This window comes from Cervus canadensis, chromosome 28 (genome assembly GCF_019320065.1).
Source record: "Cervus canadensis isolate Bull #8, Minnesota chromosome 28, ASM1932006v1, whole genome shotgun sequence".
NCBI lineage: Eukaryota > Metazoa > Chordata > Mammalia > Artiodactyla > Cervidae > Cervus > Cervus canadensis.
Window position 1 is genome coordinate 50,084,944 of NC_057413.1, and position 27,940 is coordinate 50,112,883.

General features: G+C 44.9%; 1 protein-coding gene across 1 annotated transcript in view; it reads left to right on the forward strand.

Annotated features, from left to right (window-relative positions):
• The first annotated feature begins 14,383 nt into the window (after positions 1-14,383).
• The window catches only part of LOC122429550 (translation initiation factor IF-2-like), a 45,011-nt gene continuing 31,454 nt past the window's right edge, over positions 14,384-27,940 (forward strand). Inside the window, exon 1 of the mRNA XM_043449975.1 lies at positions 14,384-14,417. Within this exon, the coding sequence (XP_043305910.1) occupies positions 14,399-14,417 (19 nt within the window). The 5' untranslated portion in view covers positions 14,384-14,398. The remainder of the gene's footprint in view (positions 14,418-27,940) is intronic.

Sequence of the window (27,940 nt, forward strand, 5' to 3'; positions counted from 1 at the left end):
GTGTTTTCTACAGGGATTTTAATCTGTTGCACCAGTCCCTTCTGAAGCGGTTCCCTTTGTTTATTTGGCTTCTGTTTGCCGGTCTCTTCAGAGCCTCATTTCCGCCCTGACACAGGCGGGCGGAGGTGGACTCTTATTCAGTTAGCTAGTTCCGTTGCGCTGCTGGGAGGGGCTGACGCTGGGGGATGGGCTGGCGCTGCGGGGCGGGGCTGACGCTGCGGGGAGGGGCTGGCCCTGCGGGGGCGGGCTGGCGCTGCCGGGAGGGGCTGACGCTGCTTTCTCCGTCTGCGCTGCTCAGGCTCCCGGCTGTTCTATATGGAGCGCGCCCCGCGCTGCGCTAGGTTCCAGCCCTCGGGTGTTACACAAAAGCGCGGAAGGAAAAGCTGCGCCTGCTCTCTGTGCCTTCCCCGTCAGAGCGGTCCAGGCAGCGAGGGGCTTGATGGGCGCACTATCCCCAGGTGTGGCGCACTCACTCCCTTCCGCGGACCCAGTCTCAGTTTCTGCTGGCGCCAGTCGGGTGCGTGCGCCTTCCGCCCTCCGCGTCCCCAGCCCCAGTCCCCGCCCGCGCCGGTCGGGTGCCTGCGTCCTGTGTCTCGCCGCGACCTTCCCCTCCCCCCTGCCTCCTGCCTCCGGCGGGGCTGGGCCGGTCCGCAGCCTGCGAGCTCTTCTCGGGACTTTCTCCGTCCCTTTGTTCTGCGAACCGCCGGCAGTGTGTTCCGGCCGGTTAATTTTCTCTCTCTCTTTTGGTCTCCCACAGTTCAAGTTGGCACCTCACAGAAGCTCCCTCCGATTGTCCTCAGGGCACTCAGGCCCGGACCCTAGCCCAAGCAAGGCCGCCTAAGACTCCCTTCCCGGGACGGGTCTCCGTCCTTAGCTCTTTTGTCTCACTTTTTATCTTTTATATTTTGTCCTACCTCCTTTCGAAGACAATGGTCTGCTTTTCTGGGCGCCTCATGACCTCAGCTAGCGATCAGAAGTTGTTTTGTGAAGTTTGCTCTGCATTCAGTTATTCTTTTGATGAATTTGTAGGAGAGAAAGTGGTCTCCCCGTCCTACTCCTCCGCCATCTTGGCTCCCGACATGCTCTTAAATATAGAAAGTTCTAAGGAATCCACAGAAAATCTTTTAGAGCTAATAAACTAGTCTAACATGGTTGCAGGAAAAATATCAATATAGAAGAATTAATTATATTTCTAAAACACTACCCATGAATAATCCAAGAAGATATTTCCATTTACAATAGAATCAAAAAGAAGAAAGTACTTAAGAATAAATTTAAACACGGAAATGTAAGACTTATCTACTGAAAACTATAAAACAGCATTGAAGGAAATTAAAGAAGACTCAAATAAATGGAAAGATATTCTGTGTTTGTGGATTGGAAAACTCAATATTGTTAAGTCTATAATATTTCCTAAATTGATCTGCAGATTCAATGCAGTCTCTTTTAAAATTCCAACTGCCTTTCTTGCAGAAATGGAAAAGTTGATTTTAAAAGTCATAATGTTCCTTGGATTGTTATAAATTATGAAAAAAAATGATTTTAACATTTTTGACAGTGTTCTTGTTGCTTTAATGGAGGAGTTGACTTTCAGAAGTTCTTACTCCATTATTCCATAACTGTTTCTACAGGGAAAATATAAATGGATAATTTCCTAGTAAAATAAATTACCAAAATTGACTCCAAATAAATAAAAAATTAATAGATCTAACCATTTAAGAAATTTAAAAAAAAATAAAAAGCTAGTGGTTTGACCTGGCTTATTCTAAGGGGATGTCTTTCAGCCCAAGTGGCCTGTGAGACTCTCCTTCTCTCTGTCTCTCTCTTTGCATGAGTTTTTGAACATGCAGAATCAATGCTAGAATTCTTTCCACTTGGGTGACAACTCCTGGGTGGGTGAATTCTAAGATATGTGTCCAGTGGGAGGCTGGTGGTCTAATGCCCTCTAAAGGGTAGGCATGGGGAGAGGCTTCATTTCTATTTTAAAATTGGTGCTCTAGGAGGGTGTGATTATAGAAGTCATGGCCACACTTGGGTTTGCACTTGAGGGGCTGGACTCCAGTTAGTTCCTAACTCCTAAATGCGGTGGAGAGAGGAGTAGTGGAAGGGGCCGTGAGGACCAGGTTCTAAGTATGTCTCTCCAAGGGGAGCACCTAGAAGCCTCCTGGGTGCTACGAGGACTCCAAGAGGGTAGAGACCGTCTGAAACCTCCCAACCTCTATTCCAGGGCTGCAGGCTCAGCAAGGATGAATACATTCTGTGCCTTGCCTTAGGCAGTGTGGCCTGCTGACTCTTCTTAAGTCCTTCTGTCGAAGAGCATCCTTGGGGAGCTTCGTGCTGGGTTAAGATGCTGCAGTGGGGCCAAGTGGCCATTGTGTATGTCTAGTCCTCTCCAGACTTTCTGTTCTGTGCAGGCTGGAAAGGGGTGGTGGGAGGTATCTCTCTCCATGATGAACTACAGGCTCTTCCTTGAGGAGCTGGAGAGGACAGTGTACACATCCCCTTCACCTCCCCTCACCCTGGTTCCAAGAGCTTGTTGCTATTGTTGCTCAGTTGCTAAGTCATGTCTGACTCTCTGCAATTGCATGGACTGCAGCATGCCAGTCTCCTCTGTCTTCCACCATTTCCCGGAGTTTGCTCAAATTCATCTCCACTGAGTCGATGATACCATCTAACCATCTCATCCTCTGCTGGCCCTTCTCCTTTTGCCTTCAATCTTTTCCAGCATCAGGGTCCTTTCCAAGGAGTCAGCTGTTCACATCAGGTGGCCACAGTTTTGGAGCTTCAGATGCCCAAAAGCCTGAAATGAACATTACTGAAGTTTTACTCCCAATGAAAAAAAGAGAGCTATTTTTTTAGAACATATTTTATAGGAAAGAACAAAGTTTAGTTAATCAGATGTTGGGCTCCTTAAGCAAGGATGGGACCAATCTGGGAAGGATAGTCACGGAAGGGAACCTGGGTACAGGTGGCAGGTTCTTCATTTGATGGTGGTTGGAGGGTAGCTGGCTTGAAAAAGTGTTCTGCTAGCTGAAATGTTCCCAGATAGGAGACTCACTAAAAATGGATCATAGACAGTGTTCTAATCCAACTGCCGTTTTTCAGGTTGGGCGAGATAGATTTCATTTGGTTGCTTATGCATTTTCTTTTTATCTTAGATAAAGGGTGTGCCTGGTTTCTCTGCACTGAACAATGACCCGATTGTTAGAAACCTTGCTTACATGTATATATGTGTGTGTGTTTTGCCATGACTCCTGTGTTTTGGAAGTCTTTGGGGACAGATGATATTTATGAATGATGTCCCAAGGGTATAATCAGGATGACTCATTCTTGGAACCAGTTTTATCCGTTAAGAGATGCCAGCTGCACCCAGTTCACAACAGAACATACTTCAGATAGCTTCTCGCTCTAACCTGCTCCTTCTTTGGGGTCAGGAGGGCATATTTTCGAGGCCTTTCTACTCTTCCAGAGATTTAATTTCCCATGATGGAGTCCTGGGGACTTTCTGTTAAGTGTTTTGATAAGGTGAAGACGGTTACATAGTTGAGAAAAAATTGTGTTTCGGGATTTCAGAAAACATATCCCAATAGGCAGTTTTATGAGTTTCAGCATAATAGCAGTAACAAAGTCTTGTATTTATTCTCTGTCATTCTTGAGGTAATACAGAAGAATTTCCTGATGCTATTGTCTCTGTATTTAAAAGACATCAGTTAGACAGGCAGAGTGGGGATTATTAATCATCTCTCTTCTTCTTACCTTTCCAAGAGTCACCACTGAAGGGGAGAAAGGGAGGCGATCATTTGTTATATGATGTTCAAAAGCCCCTCCGGTAAGGCAGGATCAGAATGGGAGACCACATTCTTGGGGTCTAAGTTAGTAAGCTTTCATTAGGAAGTTCCACCCGATCCAGGCAAACTGAAGGCTTGCTGAAGGCTTCTGATTCTAGACACAGAGGTGTGTCTCAGACCCCAAACAAACCCACAATGACCTCTGCAGAGGGCTGGCGTCTGAATCTGACTGGGGTCACCTCATCTCCAAGGCATTTTCACTCATTGCCACCTGTGCTTTCCTGAATTTTCCCATGGACGATCATCCTGGAGCACTTGGATCCGTCCCATCGAGGTTTCTCTGTCTCCCCTACCCAGTTTTCTGGGGTTCTTCATGACCACGGATTCATTTATCCTGGGGGATTTCCCTGTGTTTACTTTTTCCACCCACTTTGCCAAGTCGGACATGCTACCAGCACAAGGATTAGGGAGGCACTCCCTCCTTTTTCTCTGGACTCATCCTCGAAATAGCTGTCTGATCCCATCTCTTGGAGCGAAGGCAGCCGGAGCGTTGAAACACACTTCAACCTGCACATCTGGCCGGCGGACGGGCGGGCAGGCGAGACTGGAATTCCTGGACCGGTTCCTTGGTCTGTGGTCTCTAGGGATTGCTTGTTGAATAGCTCCGCATCACATCACTTCACAGATAAGGAAGATGTCATCCCCACGGCATCTCTGATTTCGGCACAAGCTTCAGAAAACCCCAAGCAGCTAATCTAGAACATGATGTTTTAAGCCGCTATAATCACCAGCCAACTTTGAACATGTGCCACGCACATGCCTGCCTGCGCATCTAACTGCAACTCTCAGCCGTGGGAGTACCTAGGTGCACTTTCTCCCGGTGCCTGTGGGAGGCGCTAGAGCTGTACACGGGGAGGCAGAGGGTGTCACTATGCCCGCCGGTTGGAGTCTTCAGCAGGCACCCGGCTGCGACCCTCCTGGAGAGGCCACTGATTGGAGGTCAAGGCCCTTGATTCATTCATCCCCACCGGCACGAATCACTTTGGCGCTCTTTGGCAGGTCTCCTCGCTGGGTGTCAATATCCTTATCTACCAAATGGAAATCTCTTGACTGGGAAGGATCTTGACTGTTTTGGGAAACTGAGCCAGGAGTCAACTGAGGCAGGCTGGACCAATGGGTCAAACAGACTAACAAGGGAAAATTTAACGGGAAGAGATTTAACATCCTGGACACAGGATCAAAACTACTATGCCAGGAAGTAAGAGAGGAGAGCTGAACAAGCAGAAGCAGGTGGGAATGGATGTTGGACATCTTAGTTAATAGCAAGGGGAGAGATGAGGATTCCTGAATAGCAAGTGTAAACACTGGTCACCTTAGTAGAAATGTAGTTCTCAGAACAAGAGCTTGAAAGTCATGCTGGCCGGACCAGTGCTGGAGACCTGGGTGCTGTTTGGGGCCTCATTCTTAAGAGGACAGTGACATCCTGGAGTGTATTTGGAGGAAGATGAACCTGCATGGTGAGGGGATATGAAAGCCCGGGGCATTTAGGAAACAGCAGAAAATCAAGAATGTCCTTTTCCGTCCCTGGAAAAGGATCCATTTAGCAGGACCTAGTGACTCAAACGGTAAAGAATCTGCCTGCAATGCAGGAGACCTGGGTTCAATCCGTTCTGGGTCAGGAAGATCCCCTGGAGAAGGGAATGGCAATCCACTCCAGTATTCTTGCTTAGAGAATCCCTGGGGACAGAAGAACCTTGTGGTCTATAGTCCATGGGGTCGCAAAGAGTTGGACTTGACTGAGCAGCCAACACTTTCATTTTCAGCAGGACCTGGTAGCTGCCCAGAGAACCAACCAAGGACAAAAAAAAACTTCAGGATAGTAGTTGTTGTTGTTTTTTTTCTCAGCTTATGGGAGAACTTTTGTTTCATTTTTCTTTTTTGTCCTTTCTTTTCAAACTTTCCCCCACCCACTACTTGTAATATTGCTCCCTCACAGCAACCAGAGAAAATTTTATTTAGCACAATGTAATATATTCATGTGGTTAAAAAAGTAACTAGCCAACTCATTAACCAATCAACCGACCAACCAAGTTAATAAAAAGTCTAAAAACAAACACAAGCACAGGGAAAATCTCCTTGTCACCCTTATACTCCGGAACGGACAGTTTGGCAGGGTCCTTAGAGCAGAGACTCTGAAGCCAGGCTGCCTGGATTTGCATCCCATCCCTGCTGCTGACTAGCTGTGTGGCCTTAGGGAAGTTACTTAACGTCTCTGAGCCTTGGTATCCTCATCTGAAAAACAGGAATAATGATGCAGGATTGTAGTGATGATTAAAGGGGTTCGTACATGTAAAGGACTTAAGAGTAGCTCTTGGCTTTCAGTAAGTAAATTGCACACACGAGTTAGCTTTCATTATCCTTGACTTCATTTTCCCCTGTTCCGCCTTAAGGAACTTAAACATTAAAAAAAAATTTATTTATTTATTTGGCTTTATCAGGTCTTAGTTGTGGCATGTGAGATCTTTTCATTTCGGCATGTGAACGAACTCTCGTTATAGCATGTGGGATCTAGTTCCCTGACCAGGGATTGAACCTGAGCTCCCTGCATTGGGACCATGGAGTCTCAGCCACTGGACCACCAGGGAAGTCCCAAGTCGCCTTTATTTTTTAAGTTTCTTATATATTCTTTCAGAGTTTCTTGATGCACATATAAGCATATATAAATATCATTTTTGTTTATCTCATTAAAAAAATTCCAAAGTTAGTATATGGTACACATTGTTCAACACTAGGTTTTTTTATGTTTTTTTCTTTCCTTTCACTTGATAGTATATCTTGGAGATTTTTCCACATCAGTACAAAGAGAACTTCCTCATTCTTCTTCACAGCTGCACATATAAGGAAGAACTTTCTAACAATTAGGGCTTGTTTTAAAATAGAACTCTGTCACTGGGAGCATTCAGGCGAAGAGCAGACAGGGATGATGGAGCTGAGATTTATGTGTCAGCGAGGTAGTCAGGCTAGAATACGGCTACTGTTCTTCCAGCTGAGATTTCCTCATCCTGTGTGTTAAGTTGTCCACAGAATTAAAGAGCAGTTAAAAAAACTCCAGAAACAACATTGTTGTTCTGTGTCTCTGACGGGGTTCTGACCTGGGGGGTCAGCCGGCCCTGGGGTGGGTCAGACTCCAGAGGGCTGAATGGGCCATCTCAAAACCCAGGGGCTCCCAGTCAAGGTCCCGGCTCATCCTCTAGCCCCATTGGGAGCTAACCTGGTCCATCGTGATTACCTGGAGGGAAGGATTCCATTCCAGAAGAGTCCAAGCCATTCTTTGGTAGACACGGTCTCACCGGGAGGTGTCCTTCATGGTGACCCTGATCAGGGTTCTTGGCCTTCCCCAACCAGTACAAATGGACTAGAGGTCAGACAAGAAATTCAGGTAAGGCTTTACTGGGGCTCCTGCCTCAGCAGGAGGGAGCAAAAACAAGTAACAGGTTTCCTTGCTTGTTCCCCAGGGAGAGGGGAAGAGCTGGTTCCTTCTATGGGGTGAGGGTATCCAAGGGTCGTTGGGCTGAAAGAGTGACTTAGGCAGTTTGCCCACACCTTGGGGGGGTGTTGTGTGCAGGGGGCACTCTGCTTTTGCTCCCAACACCCTACTCCTGGCCCTTCAGAAGTAGCAGTTCTTTTTGTTATTTGATATCTCGTTGTCCAGAATCTGCCCAACTGCGCATGCTCAGTTATTTTTGGTCCCTTAGAATTTCTTTGTTTTGCAGGCACTGCCGCAAAGAGTCCAGGTCCCAGGTCTCAGCCTGTCTTAATAGGATGCTAGTTTTGTGCCCCATTTCTCTGCCTGCAACTCGCCATCTCTGGTAGAACTTTGCTGGGTTCCCAACAGGCATCAAATGCTCCAGGACTTTCCTGCCTCCTGCTCTTTGCTGGGTGTTCGATTTGAAAAGAAATGAGATTAGGTCAGCTTCCTTCTACCAGCAGCTCCCAAAACTGGAGAGTAAAGGTCTCCTGACTTGTGATTGCAGAAGGTAAGAAGGAACTCAGGGTGATTGCCCGGGTGATGGAAAGATCCCTCAGGTCTCAGGAGAGTCTGAAATGTCCCCTCATAGAAATGAAGCCTTTCTGCTCCACTGATCTATAAAAATGCAGGTCCCATTGAGAGAAACAACACAAACATGTTTCTGGCACTAATTCCTTGGTGGGTGGGAATAGCTGAGAACAGAGCTCCCCACAGGGCACTCAGACCAGGTAGCAAGAGGAAATACAGATGAGACTGCTAGGAGAAGATGCTAGAAACAGATGGGAAGGCTTCTGGGAGCTGGCCCTGTGCTGGGAGTCTATGGATACAGATCCTAAAAGGAATCAGTCTGGTCTACTTGTTAGGATTCTTAGCAGAGAATTAACTGCAGCGATGGTTAACCTTGCCTAACTCAAGGTTATAAATATTTTCCCCTATGTTTACTTCAAAAGTTTTATAGCTTTAAGTTTTAGGGCTAGGATCAATTTTGAGTTAATTGTTTTACGGAATGTGAAATATGGATCAAGGTTCTTTAAAAAAAAATACTGTATTTTTTTTTAAAAAAAACATTTATTTATATATTTGGCTGCATCCTGTCTTAATTGCAGCACGAGGCATCTTTGTTGCATCATGCGGGATTTTTCATTGTGGCACAAGAGCTTTTTCTAGTTTTGGCGCACAGGCTTAATTGCCCCCATGGCATGGGGGATCTTAGTTACCTGACCAGGGATGGAACCTGTGTCCCCTGCATTGCAAGGTGATTTTTTAACCAGTGGACCACCAGGGAAGTCCCAAGTTTCATTGTTTTGACATATGAATATCTAGGTATTTCAGCAACATTTATTGAAGATAATTTCCTTTCTCTCCTGAAATGTCTTTGCACCTATGTCAGAAGTCAATTGGCCATATACCTGTGGGTCCACATCTTTTGGGGCTTCCTGGGTGAGTCAGGGGTAAAGAATCAGCCTGCAATGCAGAAGTTGCAGGACATGGATGCAGGTTTGATCCCTGGGTGGGGAATATCCCTTGGAGGATGGCACAGTATTCTTGCCTCCAGCATTCTTGCGTGGAGAATCCCACGGACAGAGGAGCCTGGCAGGCTACAGTCCGTAGGGTCGCAGAGTCGGACATGACTGAAGCGACTGACCACACATGCACACATGCTACGTCTTTTGTATTCCTGAGCCCCACTCTGTTAAAGCCCCTGCTCAGGGCTAGCACGTGATCGGTGATAACTGCTTGGGGATATAACTTGACTGCAGGCATTCAGAGTTTTCTCATTAGATCCAGTTGAATGTGGCTGGGCTTGGAGACAGTAGGGCAGTAAGGAAGTCAGACGGTGTGAAGGTGCCGTTGTTCACACTGCTGGCTCTTGTTCACACTGACTCAAGGTTGGCACTAAATAAGTCCAGGTCAATCTGAGTTCCTGAAAGATGCTTTAGGAATCAGCTTTCTCACCAAGCCAGTAGGTTTCAGAGACCGTGCTTCCAGTTTGTGAAACTTAGGGCTAAAAAACTCAAAATAACTGTCAACAGAGGTTATCTTTGATTCCCAGTAACTCCCTGTAGCAGTGATGTCCAATAGAAAGATAACACAAGTTGTAGATATCACTTGACATTTTCTAGTAGATGTCTTTTAAAAAGTGAAAAGAAACAGGCAAATCAATTTTTTTTAACATAATTTAACTTGACAGATACAAAACATGAAAACATACAAAATATGAAATCATCAACGGGATATTTTATATTTTTTTGAACTAAATCTTCCAAATCTGGTGTGTATTTTATAACTATAGAGCCTCTCAATTCCAACTATGCAGCACATTTCAAATCTCAGTGGCCACATATGGCCAGTGGCTACAGTGTTAGACAGCAAGGCTTCTGAACTTGCCTTCACTCCCTTTCTTCAAATCTTTATTCCATAGAAAAGCTCTTCTCTCTAGAATCCAGCTTCCATTGCTTATCCTGTTGCCGGAAGGCAAAAATCAAAGGAGGATTAGAATATCCTGAGGTTGGAAAATAGAAAAAGAAAACCTAAATCCGTATCAAACAAAAGTTCATGGATCACATTTTACTTACAGTGTAAGTAAAGCGGGGAAGAGTTGGTGCGGAAGGCTTTGTGGTGTGTGGGCTCACGAGAACCAGGCTATTGCTTTTCAGGGATTTTGCAAGCCAGCTTGCAAAACACAGCCATTAATGAAAATTAAGATATATAAACTTTCCATTGACTAGAGTATATTAAAAACATAAGTAATAAATATACGATACACACTACTCACCACTTCCTAATTACATGACTCTACTTTGCCATCACCTCTTATGACTCTGACATCTCAGTAGCAGAACCACTTCATGATGCTGTGCTTCTCTTTCCAACTCTGAGTCATAACTTGAAATTGATAGGAGTATTTACACCACAGAAAATGGCAACTCTACAAGTCAGGGCTCTACCCCAAGATTTGCTGGTTTTTAAAACTTTACCATCATGTCCCTGGGAAGGCTCTAGAACATGTCCGTTCAATGAGATGAAGGGTACTGGGCACATTTTACATGTTCAGTAAGTGAGGTTGCTCTGTTGATAATGAATGGAAATCTGAATGATTTCCAAGAGGGAGAGGATGTTTGGTTTGAAACAGCCTGTATCATTTCTGTAACTTTTTTTTCCACATACTCCTAATGTTGGCTTTTCCAAGTGTCCAAGAATGAGGTTGACCTAGAAGTTTCAGTTTATGCTCAGTGGAGCCTTGATAATAAAGTTATTCTCTAAGTACTAGCCTCATTCCCAGTGCTCCAGAGCAGTGGTCCCCAACCTCGAGGGTCTAATGCTTGATGACCTGAGGTAGAGCTGATGTACTAATAATAGTACATAATGCTCTTGAATCATCCTGAGACCATCCCCAACTTGGTCCATGGAAACAATGTCTTCCATGGGACCATTCCTGGTATCAAAAAGGTAGGGGACTGCTGCTTTAAAGGATGGAGACAGAGAAAGAAGGCTTGACAGCCTACCTACTAGATAATTCATAGCCATTCTCTCCAAGAGGTTTTCTTTTGTTTACCTACATTTTCTAACTTTTCTACAATGACATTCCAAGTTTTAACTAAGTTAATTTTAAAAACAACACTTAAGAATGTTTCAGAGTCTTCAAAGACCTATTTCGGCCTAAGAGTGCTATGAGTGGGGAGAAGCATATTAAATATGAAAGGGTTTCAGCTGGACTAGATGAATCAAATCCCTGGATTCCCAGCGTTTGAGATGAATCAATTAAAAGGAGGCGAAACAGGAAGACTGCAGACAGGTCTCTGTGAGTCCCAGAGTGTTTGCGTTGAAGTATCCTTCCTCCCACACGAAAGCCCCCATTCATCCTCACAGATGACATATGGGATGTCGATTAATGAATATGGATTTGATGTGACTTCATCTTTCTGCCAAACCAACTCACAGAACTAATTCCACTTTTGACTATGTTAAATGAGGTTTTAAAAAGTGTATTAGAGGATCACTTTTGAAGTCTTTTACCTAGATCAAGGGGTGCATTTGGGGGAAAACTTTGGGGACAACCCTTTCCCCATACACCCACGGCTGGAGCCATATTTTGATGTCTTTGATTTATAAAGGGAGAGGCTAGGGGGATCTGTCTTGAGAGGGCTTTGACTTTTAAGGGATTCAACTAGTTGAAACCTTATGTGCATTTGGAAATAAACTTCTTTTATATCATAAAAGCTTGAAGGTGGGATGGGACCCCAGAGGTCAATACTGTCAACCTAAATTGGGTGCCTGAGTCCCCTTGTTAAGGCTCTACCTGGTTTCGATCTTTGCCTGACACACCTCCCATGACAGCCCAGTCCATTTAAAGTATTGTCTATAGAAAGTTTGGCTCACGTTGATCCTGTGATGTACACCCATTTTTCCTAGGTCTAGAAGATGGGGGTAGGGACACACTTGGATGCAAGATATTGAGATCGATATAAGAAAGAAAGACCATTTCTTAGTAACTTAATGTAACATGACCAGCACTCACTAAGCTATCCTTTCTGAGCAAGGCTCTGATTTAGGCACTGTGGGTGATATAAAAATAAATAAAATAGAGGCTCCATCCACATAAAGTTCACAAGCCACCATCTAGCATGTGTGTTTATATGTGTGTGCACACGTGCACATGTTCAGCCATGCCTGACTCTTCCTAGCCCCATGGACTGTAGCGTGCCAGGCTCCTTTGTCCATGGAATTTCCCAGGCAAGAATACTGGAGTGGGTTGCTGTCCCCTACTCCAGGGGATCTTCCTGACCCAGAGATTGAACCAGTGTCTCTTGCATCTTCTTCATTGGCAGGAGGATTCTTTATCTACTAGCGCCACCTGTGAAGCTTCCTAATGCATGCTGCTAAGTCACTACAGTCGTGTCCGACTCTGTGCGACCCCATAGATGGCAGCCCACCAGGCTCCCCCGTCCCTGGGATTCTCTAGGCAAGAACACTGGAGTGGGTTGCCATTTCCTTCTCCAATGCATGAAAGTGGAAAGTGAAAGTGAAGTCGATCAGTCGTGTCCGACTCCTAGTGACCCCATGGACTGCTGTCCACCAGGCTCCTCCGTCCATGGGATTCTCCAGGCAAGAGTACTGGAGTGGGGTGGCATTACAACAGCTCAAATACAAGGTACAAGATGAGCTGATGAAGGCAATGGGACCAACATTTGTTGAGTACCTCTGAAGGGCTGTCCTCATCATGGATCTCATGTAATCCTCATGGCTTGTGCATTAAACTCCCTGAACCGCATCTTCCTTATTTGTGAAATCAGATGTTGGACTCGATGTCCTCTGAAGTTGCTTCCAGCCATCACATCCCATGATTCATCCCGCCTTTCCCGGAGGCCCTAGTCTTCCTCTCCTGGGTTGGGCTGGCTGGGGGAACGGAGAGGCAGCAGACATGTTGTTCTTTTCCCCGCTCCCTGTGGGATGCACTGTTGACTTCAAACCAGTTTGAACAAAGTACTCAGGAATAAACCACAGAGAACCATCTAGAATTGGCAGAGGATAACCCTATGACCCCAGAGGCCTTTTCCAGCTCTAATTTTTATGATTCACTAATTTGCTGCACCACACTCTGTCCGGGAATTCAGAGTTCAAAAAAGATGCAATGTAAATTGCTGGAGGTAATGAGAAGGTTGCTGGCACCGTGGGGCCAAAAGCGTGGTTTTCAGTGAAATTAAATACAGGGAGATATTTAAAGAAGCCAGAGACTTTTTTTTTTTTCCCCTGAGAGACTCCCATTTTAAGGTTGGTAGGGTAAATTTTGGGTTTTCGTTTGCAGTGGTGTGACTAGGTTTTTGCTCTGTTATGACTCCAATAGAGCTGCTTATCTGTTTTATAACCTCCCTGAAGGTCTCGGATGCAGACATGGTTGTTTAGCAATGAGTTCTGCTGTAATTAAAAGACAATCACTTTTGAAGTGGGAGCTGCTCTAGGAAGACAAGTGTGCTATAAATATGTATGACTTCTTTGAGGAAATTGCTTATGGCCAGGAGCAGTAACTTGGTATTCGAATAGTCTCATGACTTTCGGCGCTTGCTACATTTCCCCAACTCTGGGGACTCTTTATGCCTCTTTGCAGCTTTGCATTGAAATGATGTCATGGAGATAAGAGACAAGCAGGATATTTGTTCCAGAACTACGATATGGCCAGGAGACCAGTAAGCCAGTAGCCTTTGGTGCCTCTGGGAGTTCAGTGAGGCTTGGTTTCGTGGGAGGATGGAAGGAGCGGACTGGCCAGCCAAGTGCATACCTGTGTAGGAGGATAATGAGTAGTCAGTACAATGGAAGCATTTCTTTCCTGGGTGCACATTCTGATGTAGCTATAAAGCATACACCGTGCATGCTTAATAATAATGTCTTAAATCCCATAGAAAAAAAAAATTCCCATAGAAAGGCACCACTTTGGAGAGTGGCTGGCATCCCGGTGATTTTCCCTCTTGGTTGGATCATGTTGCTGTTTTGGGGTTAGGCATCAGATGAAGACGTACACCTGTGTTTAGGGACCATGTTCTCTAACAAAATGTATCTTTAAATGTTGGGTTTGTGGGATTTCCCTGGTGGTCTAGTGACTAAGACTCCTCGCTCCTAATGTAGGGGGCCCGGGCTGGATCCCTGGTCAGGGAACTAGATGGTCAGGTCCTGCATGCCACAGTGAATACCCAGCACAGCCAAATAAACAAACAAATAATTTTAAAAAGTTGGGTTTGTACTCAGAACCTGCACTCAACAGAAGCACCTGAGGCTGGATGCCATAGAAGGAAGAGTAGATTCATATCCTTCATCTCATATGCTCTTTGCAACAAATGACTATGAAGAAAAACACCAGGCTTAATGACTATGATTTAAATAGTTATTTTCTGCTGTTACTATCTATCTTTCTCTCATTTTCTTTTCCCCTCAAATGTGGACATTTGAAAGTGCAAGATAAATGGGTACATGATGCAAACAAACTGTGTAAAGATGAATATGTATTATTGCCTTTGTTTTTCACAAGAATCCTACATACTAAGTGGTGTTATCCCCATTTTGCAGATGTGAAAACTGAGGAAGGTTCATGACTAGCAAAAGTTCAGGTAATGAATAGTGGTGGAATTTGAGCTACATTTCCAAAGCCTGTGCTCCTTTTTCTATGTCTGACAGACTGGATATATGATTTATTTATTTATTTTTAAAGCATTTGTTTGGCTGTGTTGGGTCTTAGTTGCGGCACGCAAGACCTTTGATCTTTGTTGCATCATTCAGGATCTTAGTTACGCTGTGCGAACTCTTAGTTGCAGCACATAGGATCTAGTTCCCTGACCAGGGATCACACCCGGGCCCCCTGCATTGGGAGCATGGAATATTAGCCATGGGACCACCATGGAAGTCCCTGGATATATATTTTTGAAAGGAGGATAAGAACATAGGAAGCACAGGAAGGAAGGAAGGATGGAGGAAGACTTGCAAATAAGAAACAGACATTTATGGAGTGTCTGTTACATGCCACTTCCTGCATTTTGCGTATCTCGTGTTCCAGGCTGTGTTAGTTTCCTCTGGCTACTGTAAGGAATTATCACAGACTTAGTGGCTTAAACAACAGAAGGGCATTCTGTCACAGCTCTGGAGGCCAGGAGTATGTGATCAATATTGCTGGACTAGGGGCTTCCCTGCTGTTCTAGTGGTTAAGACCCCATGCTAACAGTGCTGGGGGCACTGGTTCAAACCCTGGTCGGGGAACTAAGATCCCACATGCCATGCAGCATGGCCAAAAAGGGGGAAAATATTGCTGTGTTGAAATTAAGGTGTGATCAGGGCAATACTCTCCCTGGAGGCTTGAGGGGAGAACCTGCTTCTTGCCTCTTCAGCTGCTGGTGACTGCCAACATTCCTTGGCTTTAACCACATCCCTCCAACCTGCTCTGTGGTCACACTGCCTTCTCTTCTCTGTGTGGTAAATCTCTCTCAGCTTCTCTCTTTATAAGGACACTTGTGATTATGTTTGAAACCCACTTGAATAACTCAAGATAATCTCCTCATCTCAAGAATCTTTAACATCTGTGAAGTCATTTTTGCCATATAAGGTAACATTCCCAGGTCCTGGGAACTGCAATGTGGATTTCTCTAGGAGGACCGTTGTTCAACTGATCAGACATCCTAATCATGTATGTTCAGGATTGCCCTAAGCGAACAGCTTAGCCATTTGTATATTTTGCTGTTGTTGTTGTTGTTTATTTTTCTGACTAGAGATCATTAATTCTGTGCCTCACCTTTGAGGTCCACCTGGACTGAGGAAAGAGAAGAGTCATTTACCACCTGAGTTTGCCTCACATCTATATTTGTGAAAAATTTTTTTTAATGTGTTATATGTGGTCGATCCCCATTCGATATAAGAGGCTTAATTTTTGCTTTGGGTAAAAAGCAAAAACATTACATGAGGGTAATGTTCAGTTTAGATACTGAATGTATGGTTGCCCTGGGTCATGGTTTTTTCCAGAAGGCTACAACCTGTCTGGTGCCCACATCTTCTGAAAGCAACAGGCTCACATTGCCGCGAGAGAGACAGGGCGAGCTCTGCAGAAGGGCTGACCGCAGAGGCACGGGAGAGGTTTGATGAATGCTTCGTAGTCTGTTGGGGGCATGGAGTTAGAGGAGCTTTGAGAGGCCCTCAGAGACTGAAGCTGCAGAACAGGATGTGACTTGAGCGTGTTCTATGACCTCTGAGTGGAGGCCTACGATTTGGAGGGGGTGAGGAGGTGTGCACACAGTGAAGGGCTGATGGTTCCTCAGAATCTGAAGATGCCAATAGGATCCTGGCACCATGATGAGGCCATGAGGAAAATTCACAAGGGCCAGACAGCTCTTCTAGGGTATAGGAGGTGCTCCCTTGCATGGAGGGGACAGGTGCTGGCTCTGACTGGAAGATGAGTAAACCCAAATCCCAGTGATCTTTACCAAAGGCTTGAAGTTCTCTTTTGACTTGGAAATGAAGCACTCGGATGTCCCTCCATCCAAGGCACATTAAATTCAGGTCATTTCCACCCTCCTCCCAAACCAGTCCTCTCTGCTGATGTATCCATTCTGGACAGTTGTACAAGGATTCTCTCAGCCACTTGGGACTCAGTAATGATGCTGCATTCCCTTAGCTTTCTCCCTCAGACCCCTTCTTGAAGAGGCAGGTAGCCTAATCATAGGACTGTAGGATCTGCAGTAGACAGAGAAACCAGGAACATAAACTGTGTTAGAATCAGGCTCTTCCACTTCATTTGCTGTATGACTTAAGATCTACTATTCAAGTCTCTGAAAAATCAGGATAACACAATAAATCCAACCCCACAGGGTTATTGGGAGAGTAAGATAATAGTAATAGTTATTGTTGTTTTGTTATTCTTTCTCTTATAGCTTCTACTTCAATTCAGGCCTCAATCATCCCAAGTCAGGACTATAATAGATTCCTTTAAATCAGTAATTTCCAACTCTTTTAACCATGACCCAGAGTGAAAATTTTATTTTTATCTCATGACAGTACAAACACCATCACAAAATGGAAATACGTGTTTCATGAAATACTCTGGTATTTTCCATTCTTTTCTCACTAATTGCATAAAAATTTTTGTCTCAGTCTATTACATTGATTTCATGACCACTAGCGAGTCAGAAAAGGGGTGGGCCATGTAGAAGCCATTGTGAGGACTTTGGATTTTATTTAGTTACTTATTCAGAAAAGAACTCTATGGCTTATATATGTCTTAACCATGCTGTTAGATACATTTTCTTTTACATTCAATTTTTTTTTGGGGGGGTATTTTTTTGGCCCTACTGAATGGCATGTAGGATCTTAGTTCCCCGAACAGGGATCAAACCTGTGACCCTTGCATTGGAAGCTCAGGGTCTTAGTCACTGTACCACCAGGGAGGGTCTTACACTCAAACCCTGGGAGCTCACTCTGCTGTCCTAACTGTGAATCCACATCATTATCCTCAGTGAAAAAATCCCAAGTCGTACTTTGAGAAGAAGACACCCCCAGGATTCCATCTTCACTTCCTCCAAACAGTGTGGTGCCCCCAGGCCCCAGCCAACCTGATCTCTGGATAACCTTTTAATTTGTGAAGAGCTTTATAGTCTCTCTGTTCATTCTCAGCTAAAAATAACTCAGTGGTCAAGATCTATCACATTTCTGAATGCAGCTGGGGGATCATGTCTCCATGCTGGGGTGTATCTCACACTCTGAGCAGTCTGACCTGACCTTTAACCTGGGATGCACTCAGGGCACCAGGTAATGTGGCACCTGTGGATTACCTGGGCTTTATAAATCGGCCTCATGCATGTCCTTAAAGGAGCTCACCTTGTACAGCTCATTTTCCCATTTCACAGGCTTCAACTCAAGAGGCCTTGCAAATCTTACTGCCTTTATCCACCTATTTAAGAAATACTTCCTCCTCTAGATGCCTGTCTGGAGTGCGGACATCACATTCCTCCCAAATACTAACAGAACCTACAAATAGTGAGTCTTGAGTGAGAAAGGCTAAACATGCATTAACAGGGCAGAGATTAACGGGCATTACTACTCTTAGTCCTCGAAACAGCCCATGGAGGTGGCTACTAATGTTGATCTCCTTTTGTAGAGGAGAAGATGAAGGCATAGAAAGGCTAAATACTCTCTCTCTCTCTTTATCTCTTTCTTTCCTTTTAATATGCTTCAACACAGACAGCAGAGCCTGGCAGGCTATAGTCCATGGGGTCACAAAAGGGTTGGTCATGACTTAGGGACTCAGCACACACACAATATTTTAATAGGGCTTCCCAGGTGGTGCAAGTGGTGAAGAATCTGCCTGCCAATGCAGGAGATGCAGGAGACTCAGGTTTGATCCCTGGGTCGGGAGGATCCCCTGGAGGAGGAAATGGCAAACCACTCCAGTATTCTTGCCTGGAAAATTCCACTGACAGAGGAGCCTGGTGGGCTACAGTCCATGGATTCACAAAGAGTTGGACGTAACTGAGAGCAACAACCAATATTTTAATAGTTAATATTGTCTGTGTCATGTGGAGATAACTTATGGACTTCATATATATACAATTCATTTTTTTTTGTTATATTACATATATACTTCACTCATCATGTCACAGATGGAGGATAGATTTTTTTGTTGACCTTAAAGCAACACCCATTTATTAATTCATGGTTTGTTAACTTACAGAAGTCTGGGGACTCTGTAGGCTCTGGGGGAAGAATGTACTTCCAAGGTCATTTGGGGGTTGGCAGAACCAAGTTCCTTACAGGTATAAGACTGAGTTCCCCATTTCCTTGCTGAATTTCCAACTGCTTTATGTGGTCTCCTCCAACCTCAGCCAGCAGGACAGATTTTTCAGTAACAAAAATAGGCTGCTGGCAAATTTGAGCCTTATGTATATCAGTAGTATATTTTTATTAAGTTTATTAAATTTTATATATTCAGCAATTACTTATTAAGTAAAACCCGTTAATGTCTAAAATTTCCCAGTGTTCACGTTTTATAAAATCTGATTTTTTTAAAAGAGTGCAACATAATATTCCCAGAATCTCTTCCTTGAAAGTAATCAAGGAATACTTGGTCATACCTTTTCTAAAAACGAGACACAGAGTCTCGTTCAGATTCAGAACATTCTCTCAGCTTAACTCCTGGGCTGCATGCCCTGTGGTGCATCTGAACTGGTTACCAGAAAGGGAAGCGGGGTTGAGTGAAGTTGTAAAGGAAGGTCATTTCCTCCTCAGCGTGGCAACCTTTGCTCTCCCTTTCTGCTTTCTTTCTGTCTTCCTGATGGCCTGTTTTATGTTTTGGCTCATTTTCCCCATGTATCTCTTCCTTTTTCTTATTTTCTCCCTCTCCCTCCCTCCACTAAAGAAAACCCAATATTGGGAAAGAATCTCATGAGCATACAAGTATACATAAATGTCTAGTCTGTGGCCCAGCACATTTGTTCATCCAGTATTTAGAGAGCGCCCCCTACAGGCAGTCCTCGGGGCTGCCTGAGTTTATTGAACCACCAAATTGCCATTATTCTCTTAACCTTCCTGGAGTTCTTGTACATAAAGAGAGAAGTGAAGTGAGTGCCTAGGATCTCATAACTCTTTAGTGGCAGAGCCGCAGGATAGACAGAAGTCCCCGATTCTTAGTGGCGTTGTTGGCCCCATATAGCATACGGACTCTCTGATTTGCTTATTCATAACCATCATAGTTGAACATCATGGTGAACCTCTACATGGTCTTGAATCAACTGGAGAGTTCTTGGGATGAAGGAAGCAAACAACTGGTGTTTTTAAATCCCCATCATACAGTAAGTGTCCTGCTTCAGTTATTTTTAAGGGTTACCCTGGAAAATGCATTAACAGAGATGAATGATCACACCCTATAATCAATGTAGGGACCCAGGACAGGTGAGTTTTGATGAGCGGGGAAAATAAGAGGTAAAAGTTTGGAAAGGGAGACATATTTCTCGATTAGCAAAGCCATTGCATTGAGAATTCCTGGGCTTCTCAGAGTGGGCCCAGAGAACCCAGTGGGAGAGGAAGGAAGGTCTTGGAACACGGTAGAATAAGGCCCACTTCACAGTTGCCCATCCCACATCAGTCCTAACTCACCCTATCATTCACTGGGTTGTTCTGATAACCTTCCAGTTGCTAGTTCATCTCTGAGACCGTGGGTCAGAATGCTGCTGGACTGAGCTAACTGACCCCCGAGGTTCACATACTATCATCCCTTCCCGGCCCCGATAACTCGAGTGCTTTTAACTCTCCAGGCAAAATTCACTTTGCTTCTGGGTTGAAGCATACTGAGCACATTCTTGAACAGAGTTCAATCTAACAGATTTCCCTAAAATGAGCAACTCCCTGGATGCCCTGGGAAGCCCTGTGACTACTGGGGGGATTAACATAGCCAAAGCAACGTGGCTCTGATCCAGAAGGAAAATGTATGTGCTTTAAAAAAAAAAAAAGCTGGCTCAGAGTCTTGGGAACCCCATAATCAGAAGCATACTCATTCTGACGGTTTCAAAAGACCCAACACCCACCTCCATGCGACCTGGCGAGGGTTCAGAGAAATCCACCCCCTCTTTTGTCTTTGGGATGGAATGCAAGAGCCATGTAAGACTTCCTGCCTAGAAGGGAGAGAGGGGGCTGGCCTCTGCCACCTTGTCTCAGCCAAGTGGGGAGTGTTTAGAGATGGCTAGTTTGGGGGCTCTGATCTCAACTTATGGCACGAGCCATTCTGTGTTAATTCTGCATGGCATCCAGGTCACGGCAGGTCTGCCATCTAATCTTCATCCAGGGCTTTTATTGATTTATATTTTATTTGGTTTGTCTCCTGAGGCAGTGGTACTAGCAGTTTGGGGTGTGGGTGGCTTCTGTCAGGACTGGACATGCAGAAATGGATCAGGAATCAAGACCAGGGGTCTCGGGAGGACAGGGGCTCAAGAGGAAGGGGATATATAATTATGAGTGACTCATGTTGATGTATGGCAGAGACCACCACAACACTATAAGGCAATTATCCTGCCCCCCACCCCCCAAGAAGACTAGGGATCTGCAGGCCAAAAAGTGTGAACTTGCTGCCCTCCAAGGTCAATCCTGAGGCCCAGCTAGTGGATCTGTCATGGCAGGACAGGACAAACAAGTCTTGGAGGTCAAGGCAAGCAAGATCAGGAACCCAGATGGTTGGGTACCTCAAAACAATAGCAGTGGCTGGTAGAAAAGTCATCTTGAGTCTGAAGTAGGTGCTGAGTCATCTCTGGCTTCCTGAATATTTCTAGTAGGCTGGGCACAAGTCTGGGCCCCTGGGGAGTCTACCTTCTATCTTTAACAATCTAGAGACCAAAGTTCAAAGTCTGGGGAAAGGGAGAGTCTTGCAGCTACTAACAGACACCTCCCTATAGTCTCTAACTCATCCTCTGCAGAGAGGGGGCTTTGTCTGGGGTTGTTGGGTTTGTAGGTCATTTTGGCAAAGGAAAACGAAGGAGCCATCTGCCTGTAGTCTGTTGTGATCCATATTTCCTATCACTGAAAATGCCAGGAGAAGATGTTAAAATATTGGATCCACACTGAGCCAGCTTTGTGGGGGAACTCTGGGAAATGAACGCTTCAAACTTTTCCTTAGAAATCTTGATTTTTTTAGAATTGGCTGAATCTCAGGATTAAACTAGTTTTGCAGTCTGGTCACAGGTTTGCACGTCTGGTCACTTCTGTACACCCTGGTCCTGCTCTATGCCCAGGGATGGGGTTTTAGCATTGCTCCTTGTAAGTCTTATTTCTGGCGTTCAACTCTAATGATGATCAAGGGTGGATATTTAAAGAAGACTTTCTAGACCAGTGTTTTGCAGTCAACTCCTGGGAAATCCATCTGTGATGGCTTCCCACTCCAAACCAATCATCCATGTACCCATTCAGTCATTTGTTCAACAAGCAGAGACTCATGAAAGGACTTCCATGTGTCAGAAACTACCAGACGCTGAAGACACACAGCTGATTAAGAAGGAAGAGGTGGAGCCGTGATCTGAAGGGACTAGAAGAGTGGTAGGGTGAGTGTCTGGCTTGGGGAAGGAGAAAGAGGGAAGATAAGCTCTTTTGAACATGTAAGACAAGGCAAGCCTTGAAGGTTTAGTCAGTAAGACTGATACGTAGTCAGAGCACACAGGACAGTGAAAGGAGAGGCTGGAATGTCCAATCCTGGAAGAGACTGGACTCTGAACTTTGAGAGGAAGCATATTGTTTCCTTACTGAGGCTGCATGTTGGTGCCTTTCCTGTAGGAATGGCTTTACTGATGGGCATTGCCATGAGGTTGAACTTGAACAGCCCAGCCTTATCTTTATGAGCACCTCTACCCAACTGACTTCAAAGGTTTAAGTCTATGATGAATTTATCTGGCTGGTGTGATTAGAACTGGTCATTCTAAGCTAGAACCATAGACTCAGTCCAGTGGGGCCAGTTGAATTCCCTTTGTTTTAATGTTAAGGGCAGTTTTAATGTTAGTGGCTAGAATAAATACGCACATGATCAGATTCAGCTACTAGACTGGAAGTTTCTTGAGGTCAGTAACATTATTGCCCATTATACCTCTCTGGAGCCTAGGCAGGTCATATCATATGCTGGTGATTATATGAAAGCTGTGAATACTTTGGGTAAGACAGTGTGGAAACCCACTGCTATCACTTGAGAAATTCCTCTAGCACAGGTCTCTTGTTGGGTTTCTCAGAAGACTTGAATCAATTCTATACATCTCTACCCACAAAGGCTGGGTGCAGAGTTATCTGTCAATTTTCCTCTTCTACAACACTTGGCATGTCGTTGACTATAAGTAATTTTAAAAACCAATACTAGTTCAGGGCACTTAGAAATCTTGGAAGGCAGTCAGTTTTTGGCAAATTCTGATCCCCAGGTTGAAAGCATCTGTATCAGCCAGGGTCTCTCGAGCAAAAACCAAGTTCATGCAGAGCGTTTCATAGAAGAAATTTAATATGGGAAATTAGTGACAAAGTTTTTAGAAGAATTGCAAGAGCAACCCTGAAAGGCAAGACAACACTAAGATCAGCAATTACAGCTCACTGTTTCTTTCTAGGGCTGGGGGTGTGGAGGTGTTACCTGAGCTCCAGAGCCTGGATTACCTGTTGGAATCTGGTTTCAGGGGAAGTTTAGCTGTTATGCCAAATAGGGAAGACTCAGCCAGAAGTATGGGGTGGAGTGGGAATGTTCACTGTCCACCTGTCCACCCTCCAATCTCTTTCTTGCCTGTGCTTCCCTTCGGCCAAACCAAGAAGGTAGCAAGCAGTGGGCAAGGGAGCTTTGGTAGTTTCCTGGGGTCACCTTCTTTGAATACAGAGAACAGGGAAATGGTAGGGACTGGATTTGAGGATAAATAGACAAATGACAAACATTCATTCATCCATGTGGTTTAGTTGCTAAGTCATGTCCAACTCTTTGCGACCCCATAGTCTGTGGCCAGCCAGGATCCTCTGTCCACGGGAGTTTCCTGGCAAGAATACTGGAATGGGTAGACATTTCCTTCTCCAGGGGATCTTCCCCACCCAGGGATCGAACCTGGGTCTCCTGCATTGCAGGAGGGTTCTTTACCACCTGAGCCACTGAAGAAGCCCTCGTTCATCCATAGATGCCCTCAATGCTCCTTGTTGTGTGGCTTTGAGGGAGCATGGCTGTACTCATCTTAGAGAAATGGTGGCCCCTTGGGAGGGCTGTACTGAACCCTTTCTCTCTTTCTTCCCTATTTGGCCTTTTTTGGAAAATATGTAGACTGTGTAGTGAAGCCACTGCACTCCCAAATTAGCCTCACCCTTTTTGCTGAAATGTGCATGGATGGAGCTCCTTTTAGGCAGCTCCTCATTAAATAAACACTCTCCTTCTAAGAGCACAACTGGGGTCACCACGTTGCCCACACCAGTGGGATGGGAGTGAGTCCTTGGGAGAAGAGGGGAGTGGGGATGTACTTTGGGGCTAGAATTCCTATTCACAGGTCTTCTGAGTCCTCATTCACAGGGACGGAGGCCAAGCGGACCTATGAGAGAGAAATGGGGGAAACTGGAGTTCCATCCTGAAGGTGGACACCATTGTACATACCTTGGAGGCATTCTGTGGGGGCTCACTTGGTTTGGAGGTTCTGTGATTGTATATGTAGTCAAATGCGCTGTGTCAGTTAGGGTTCGATCAAGGAAGTGAAATCACTATGGGTGATATGGTCAATAAGAGATTTTCTATAAAGTTGATCACTTACCTATCTGTAGCTGGTGAAGAAATGGATGGAAGGCTCTTACCTCTGTGTCTGATGGCGGCCTGACATCACTGCTGGTCCATGTCAGCAATTGGAAAGAAAAGCTTGGATGTGAAATGGAGGAGAACCTCCTCGAACCTGAGTGCATCAGTCATCACCCCTTACCTTAACCGTATGGATGCCTTATAGCCAACTGGTATCTGTCTCCATGACATTATATACATGCCCGGCCTGGGACTCACAGCAGCGGAAGGAGGCAATCCTGCAAGCTCTCCTCCAATCAGAAGGGCTAGTGTACCAGCGGCAACAGGTGCGGGCCACAGAAGCGCTTGGCGCTTGACACCGCCCTCCTATTGTGATAGAAGCTGCTTCCCTTGCAGCCCTCCAATCCCACCCTAAGTTCTCTGGTGGCCAACCTTCATATGGAACCATAGTGGGAAAGAGAGTTCTGGGAATCCCAGTTATAGCTTAGCTGAGTTGACAGTGGACCAAGGCAGCATGTGTTGCAAGAAGACTGAAAACTAATGGTTGGAGCTGAGTTCTCTGGATGCAGAAATGAGCTTTCCTCACCCTGAGGGAGAGGAACTATGTCTGTTCTTGGGGACCGGCAGCTGTAAGTCAGTGGCCTCCTCTCTGGGTGGCTCCTACACCAGAGGAAGTCTGGAAAGTCCTTGGAGACCAGGGAGCCCTAGAGGACCAGCGTCTGCCAAGGAACTGGACGTACGGGATGCCTCTCCATCAGGCCCGGGGGAGCCTTCTCCAGGCTACCTTATCCCCTCTCTCCAAGATAGATATAATCACACCTCCCCTCCCAGGGTGTTGGGAGGGTTCCTAAGTTAATGCTGGTGAAAGGGCTTTGAAGGTGAAGGGTGTGTTGTAAATGCTGTTATAATTGCACCCAGATGCCTGAATCCAGATTTGCAGTCGCTCTGCTGACTAACAGTAGAATTTGTTGGAGTCGATGGTGACATTTTCTCTCCCATGACATTTCTAAATATTTTGGTAGCCAGTTGTAAACAAGCCCATTCTGAAACAAACAAACAAAAAATCAGACTTTCTGTTGGTATTTTTTAAATGGTCCTTAATCCATTGAGCACTTTTGGTTCCCCTCTCTCACCCTCATTTCTCTTCTGTTTGGAATGGCCAGACGAGGCTTGCTTTTCTTACACCTGCGCCTGGAGAAGAGCCAGGTGCAGGTGCAAGACTTACAAGACTCGAACATACCCTTTCAAGCAGTCTGCCTTCTCACCAGGTGGCTAGGATGTTAAAGTTTTTAGTCAAGATTGTCAGGATGGCAAACCTATTAGTCAAACACTCAGATTCTTTTTTGTTTTGTTTTGTTTTTAATGATGAGAAATAATTGGTCCTTTCTACTAAACTTTTAACATCATGTAGGCAATGCTACTGCAGCATTTGCATTTCTGTCTTTTTGACTTTCACTGTTTTCTTTCTTATCCCAGTTGCTTCTATGTTATCAGCTTTTTAATTTTTTTTCCTATGTTATCATCTTCAAGTCTGTAACCAGGGCAGCAGGTTGTGATAATCCTCATAGCCTCTCTCCCTCTCTCTGAGAAAAGCTTTTAATTTGCTGGAGTCTCTGATTCTGGATAGGATAAGATGGGCAAAGGCTAAGATGGCCAGGGTGGCCCATCTGATATATGTAATAAAGAGCTGAACCACAGAGGGTAGCAGGAAGAGAGAAACGAAAGCAGGTGTGAAATGGGCATTCGGGGAAGCTTGGGGGCTGTAAGAGAGAGAGGGAGTAAGTGGATTTTTTGTGGAGGGAGCTCTGATGCGAGAGAACAAGTGTGAACGACATCTGAAGAGGCTGATATTTGTTTGCTACGGTTGCCATAACAAAACACCACAGACTGGGAGGCTCGAAAGACCAAAATTTATTTTCTCACAGTTCTGAGGGCTGGACATCCAAGATCAAGGTGTTGGCAGGGCTGGTTCCTCCTGAGGTCTTTCTCCTTGGCTTGCAGATGGCCGTCTCCTTGCAGTGTCCTCACATGGCCTTTTCTCTGTCTGCGCACCCCTGGTTTCTCTTCCTCTTCTTTTAAAGACACCAGTCATGTTGGATTAGGGCCCACCCTCATGATCTCATTTAACCTTAATTACCTCTTTAAAGGCCCCATTCCCCAAATACAGTCACTTTGGGGGTTATGGCTTCAACATAGGATTTTTAGGGGGAACATAATTCAGTCCATACAAGGGTCTTCAAGTTGATTTATTATATTAAACATGTTTCTTCCCCACCCCTAATTTGGTGTTTTCTAAAAAGAACAAAAGGACATTTAAAACTGCTTTCAAGTATATTTGTTTTCTATTGACTTGCTTTTAATATAGCCCTTACCAGGCCTGGGTCACAGGGGCTGTGAGTTTGTAGGGGGTTTTGTTGTTGTTTAGTTGCTCAGTCGTGTCTGACTCTTTTGTGACCCCATGGACTGTAGCCTGCCATGTAGACTGCCTCTGTCTGTGGAATTCTCCAGGCAAGAATACTGTAGTGGGTTGCCATTTCCTTCTCCAGGGGATCTTCCCAACCCAGATATCGAACTCACGTCTCCTGCTTGTCAGGCAAGTTCTTTACTATTGAGTCAACCTGGGTTATGTGTAGTTTTAGGTAACAATATTCTGTTACCCAATTGCGAAGAATTAGAAGGTAATAAAATAAATTTGATAAGAAAATCAGAAGGAACTTAATTGAATCATTTGTAATATGAAAGGCCTCATAGGAGTGAACTCACTCCCAACTATGAAAATTACATCTGTGAAAAATATCTGGATATGGTTATGCTGTTGAAAAAACTAATGCCTCAGAACAGTTTTGGTTTTCATAGGTATAAATAAGTGTGGATAAGCACATGAGGTCTGTAGAATTAGAACACAGGTTTTCTTTTGCTATTAAGAAAACGAATGATGGCCTCAAATTCTGTGAGTTTCATTTTTGATAATCATCTAAATGAAACCTGTCATTTAGTGACTGCCATTTGGAAGTATCAATAACTGTTTGAAAATAAGCAAACCACAATCTGGCTGGAACAAAAAAGCCCATGCTACAGTATAGTATTGGGCTTCTCTGATTACCGCTGGGAGCTGCTGCAGAGGCACAGAAGGGCCCCCTCTCCAGGGCTTGGTGGGATGACTGCGAAATCTGGAGCAAATTTTGCCCAGGCTGCAGAGCCACGTTGCATGTCGGGCGCATGGTGCTTGTCAAGGTGCTGTTCTCAAGGATCGGGGGCCTCCTGTCTTCAGTGAGATGTGTGTCTAGAGTATGGAGAAATGCATTTCCAGGGGGAGTGAGCCTGTCTGCAGCCACCAGCCACACCGGAGTGACTGCATCGCCTTGAGGCAGTTAACTGCAGGGTCTGACCCTAGATCATCTGCTGAGCCGAGGAATGTCTCAGAGCAAATGTTAGTGGTGGGGCTGGGGTAGCGGTGGAGGTCTGAAGGTGTGGTCAGAATAAGAGGAGGAGGAGGGGAGGAGAAAGAGAGAGAAATGAGAGTCCTGTGTAGGGCGTGGATGGGAGAAGATACAGATCTTTTATTTATTCAGGGGCAATTTCTAGGTCAATCAAATCAACACTGTTGTAAGGCTAATCTAGTGCCTATTTATGCCGTCGGGTGCTAGTCAGATGTGGGTCCAATTTTATGAAGATTGTATAAGTGTGTCTAAGTTTCCCTGGTACAGGCCTAGTTTTTTTTTTTTTTTTTGTAAAGTCCTTATTATTTGTAATCCCTTTATATATGGAAGACGATGGTTCTTTATGGTTCAGGTGATTTAAATCTGGGCCTTTAGAGTCATGCATGATTTATTTGCACAAGGAAATCATATTTTCTTTGGAGCGTTTCAATGGAGGCATAATTAC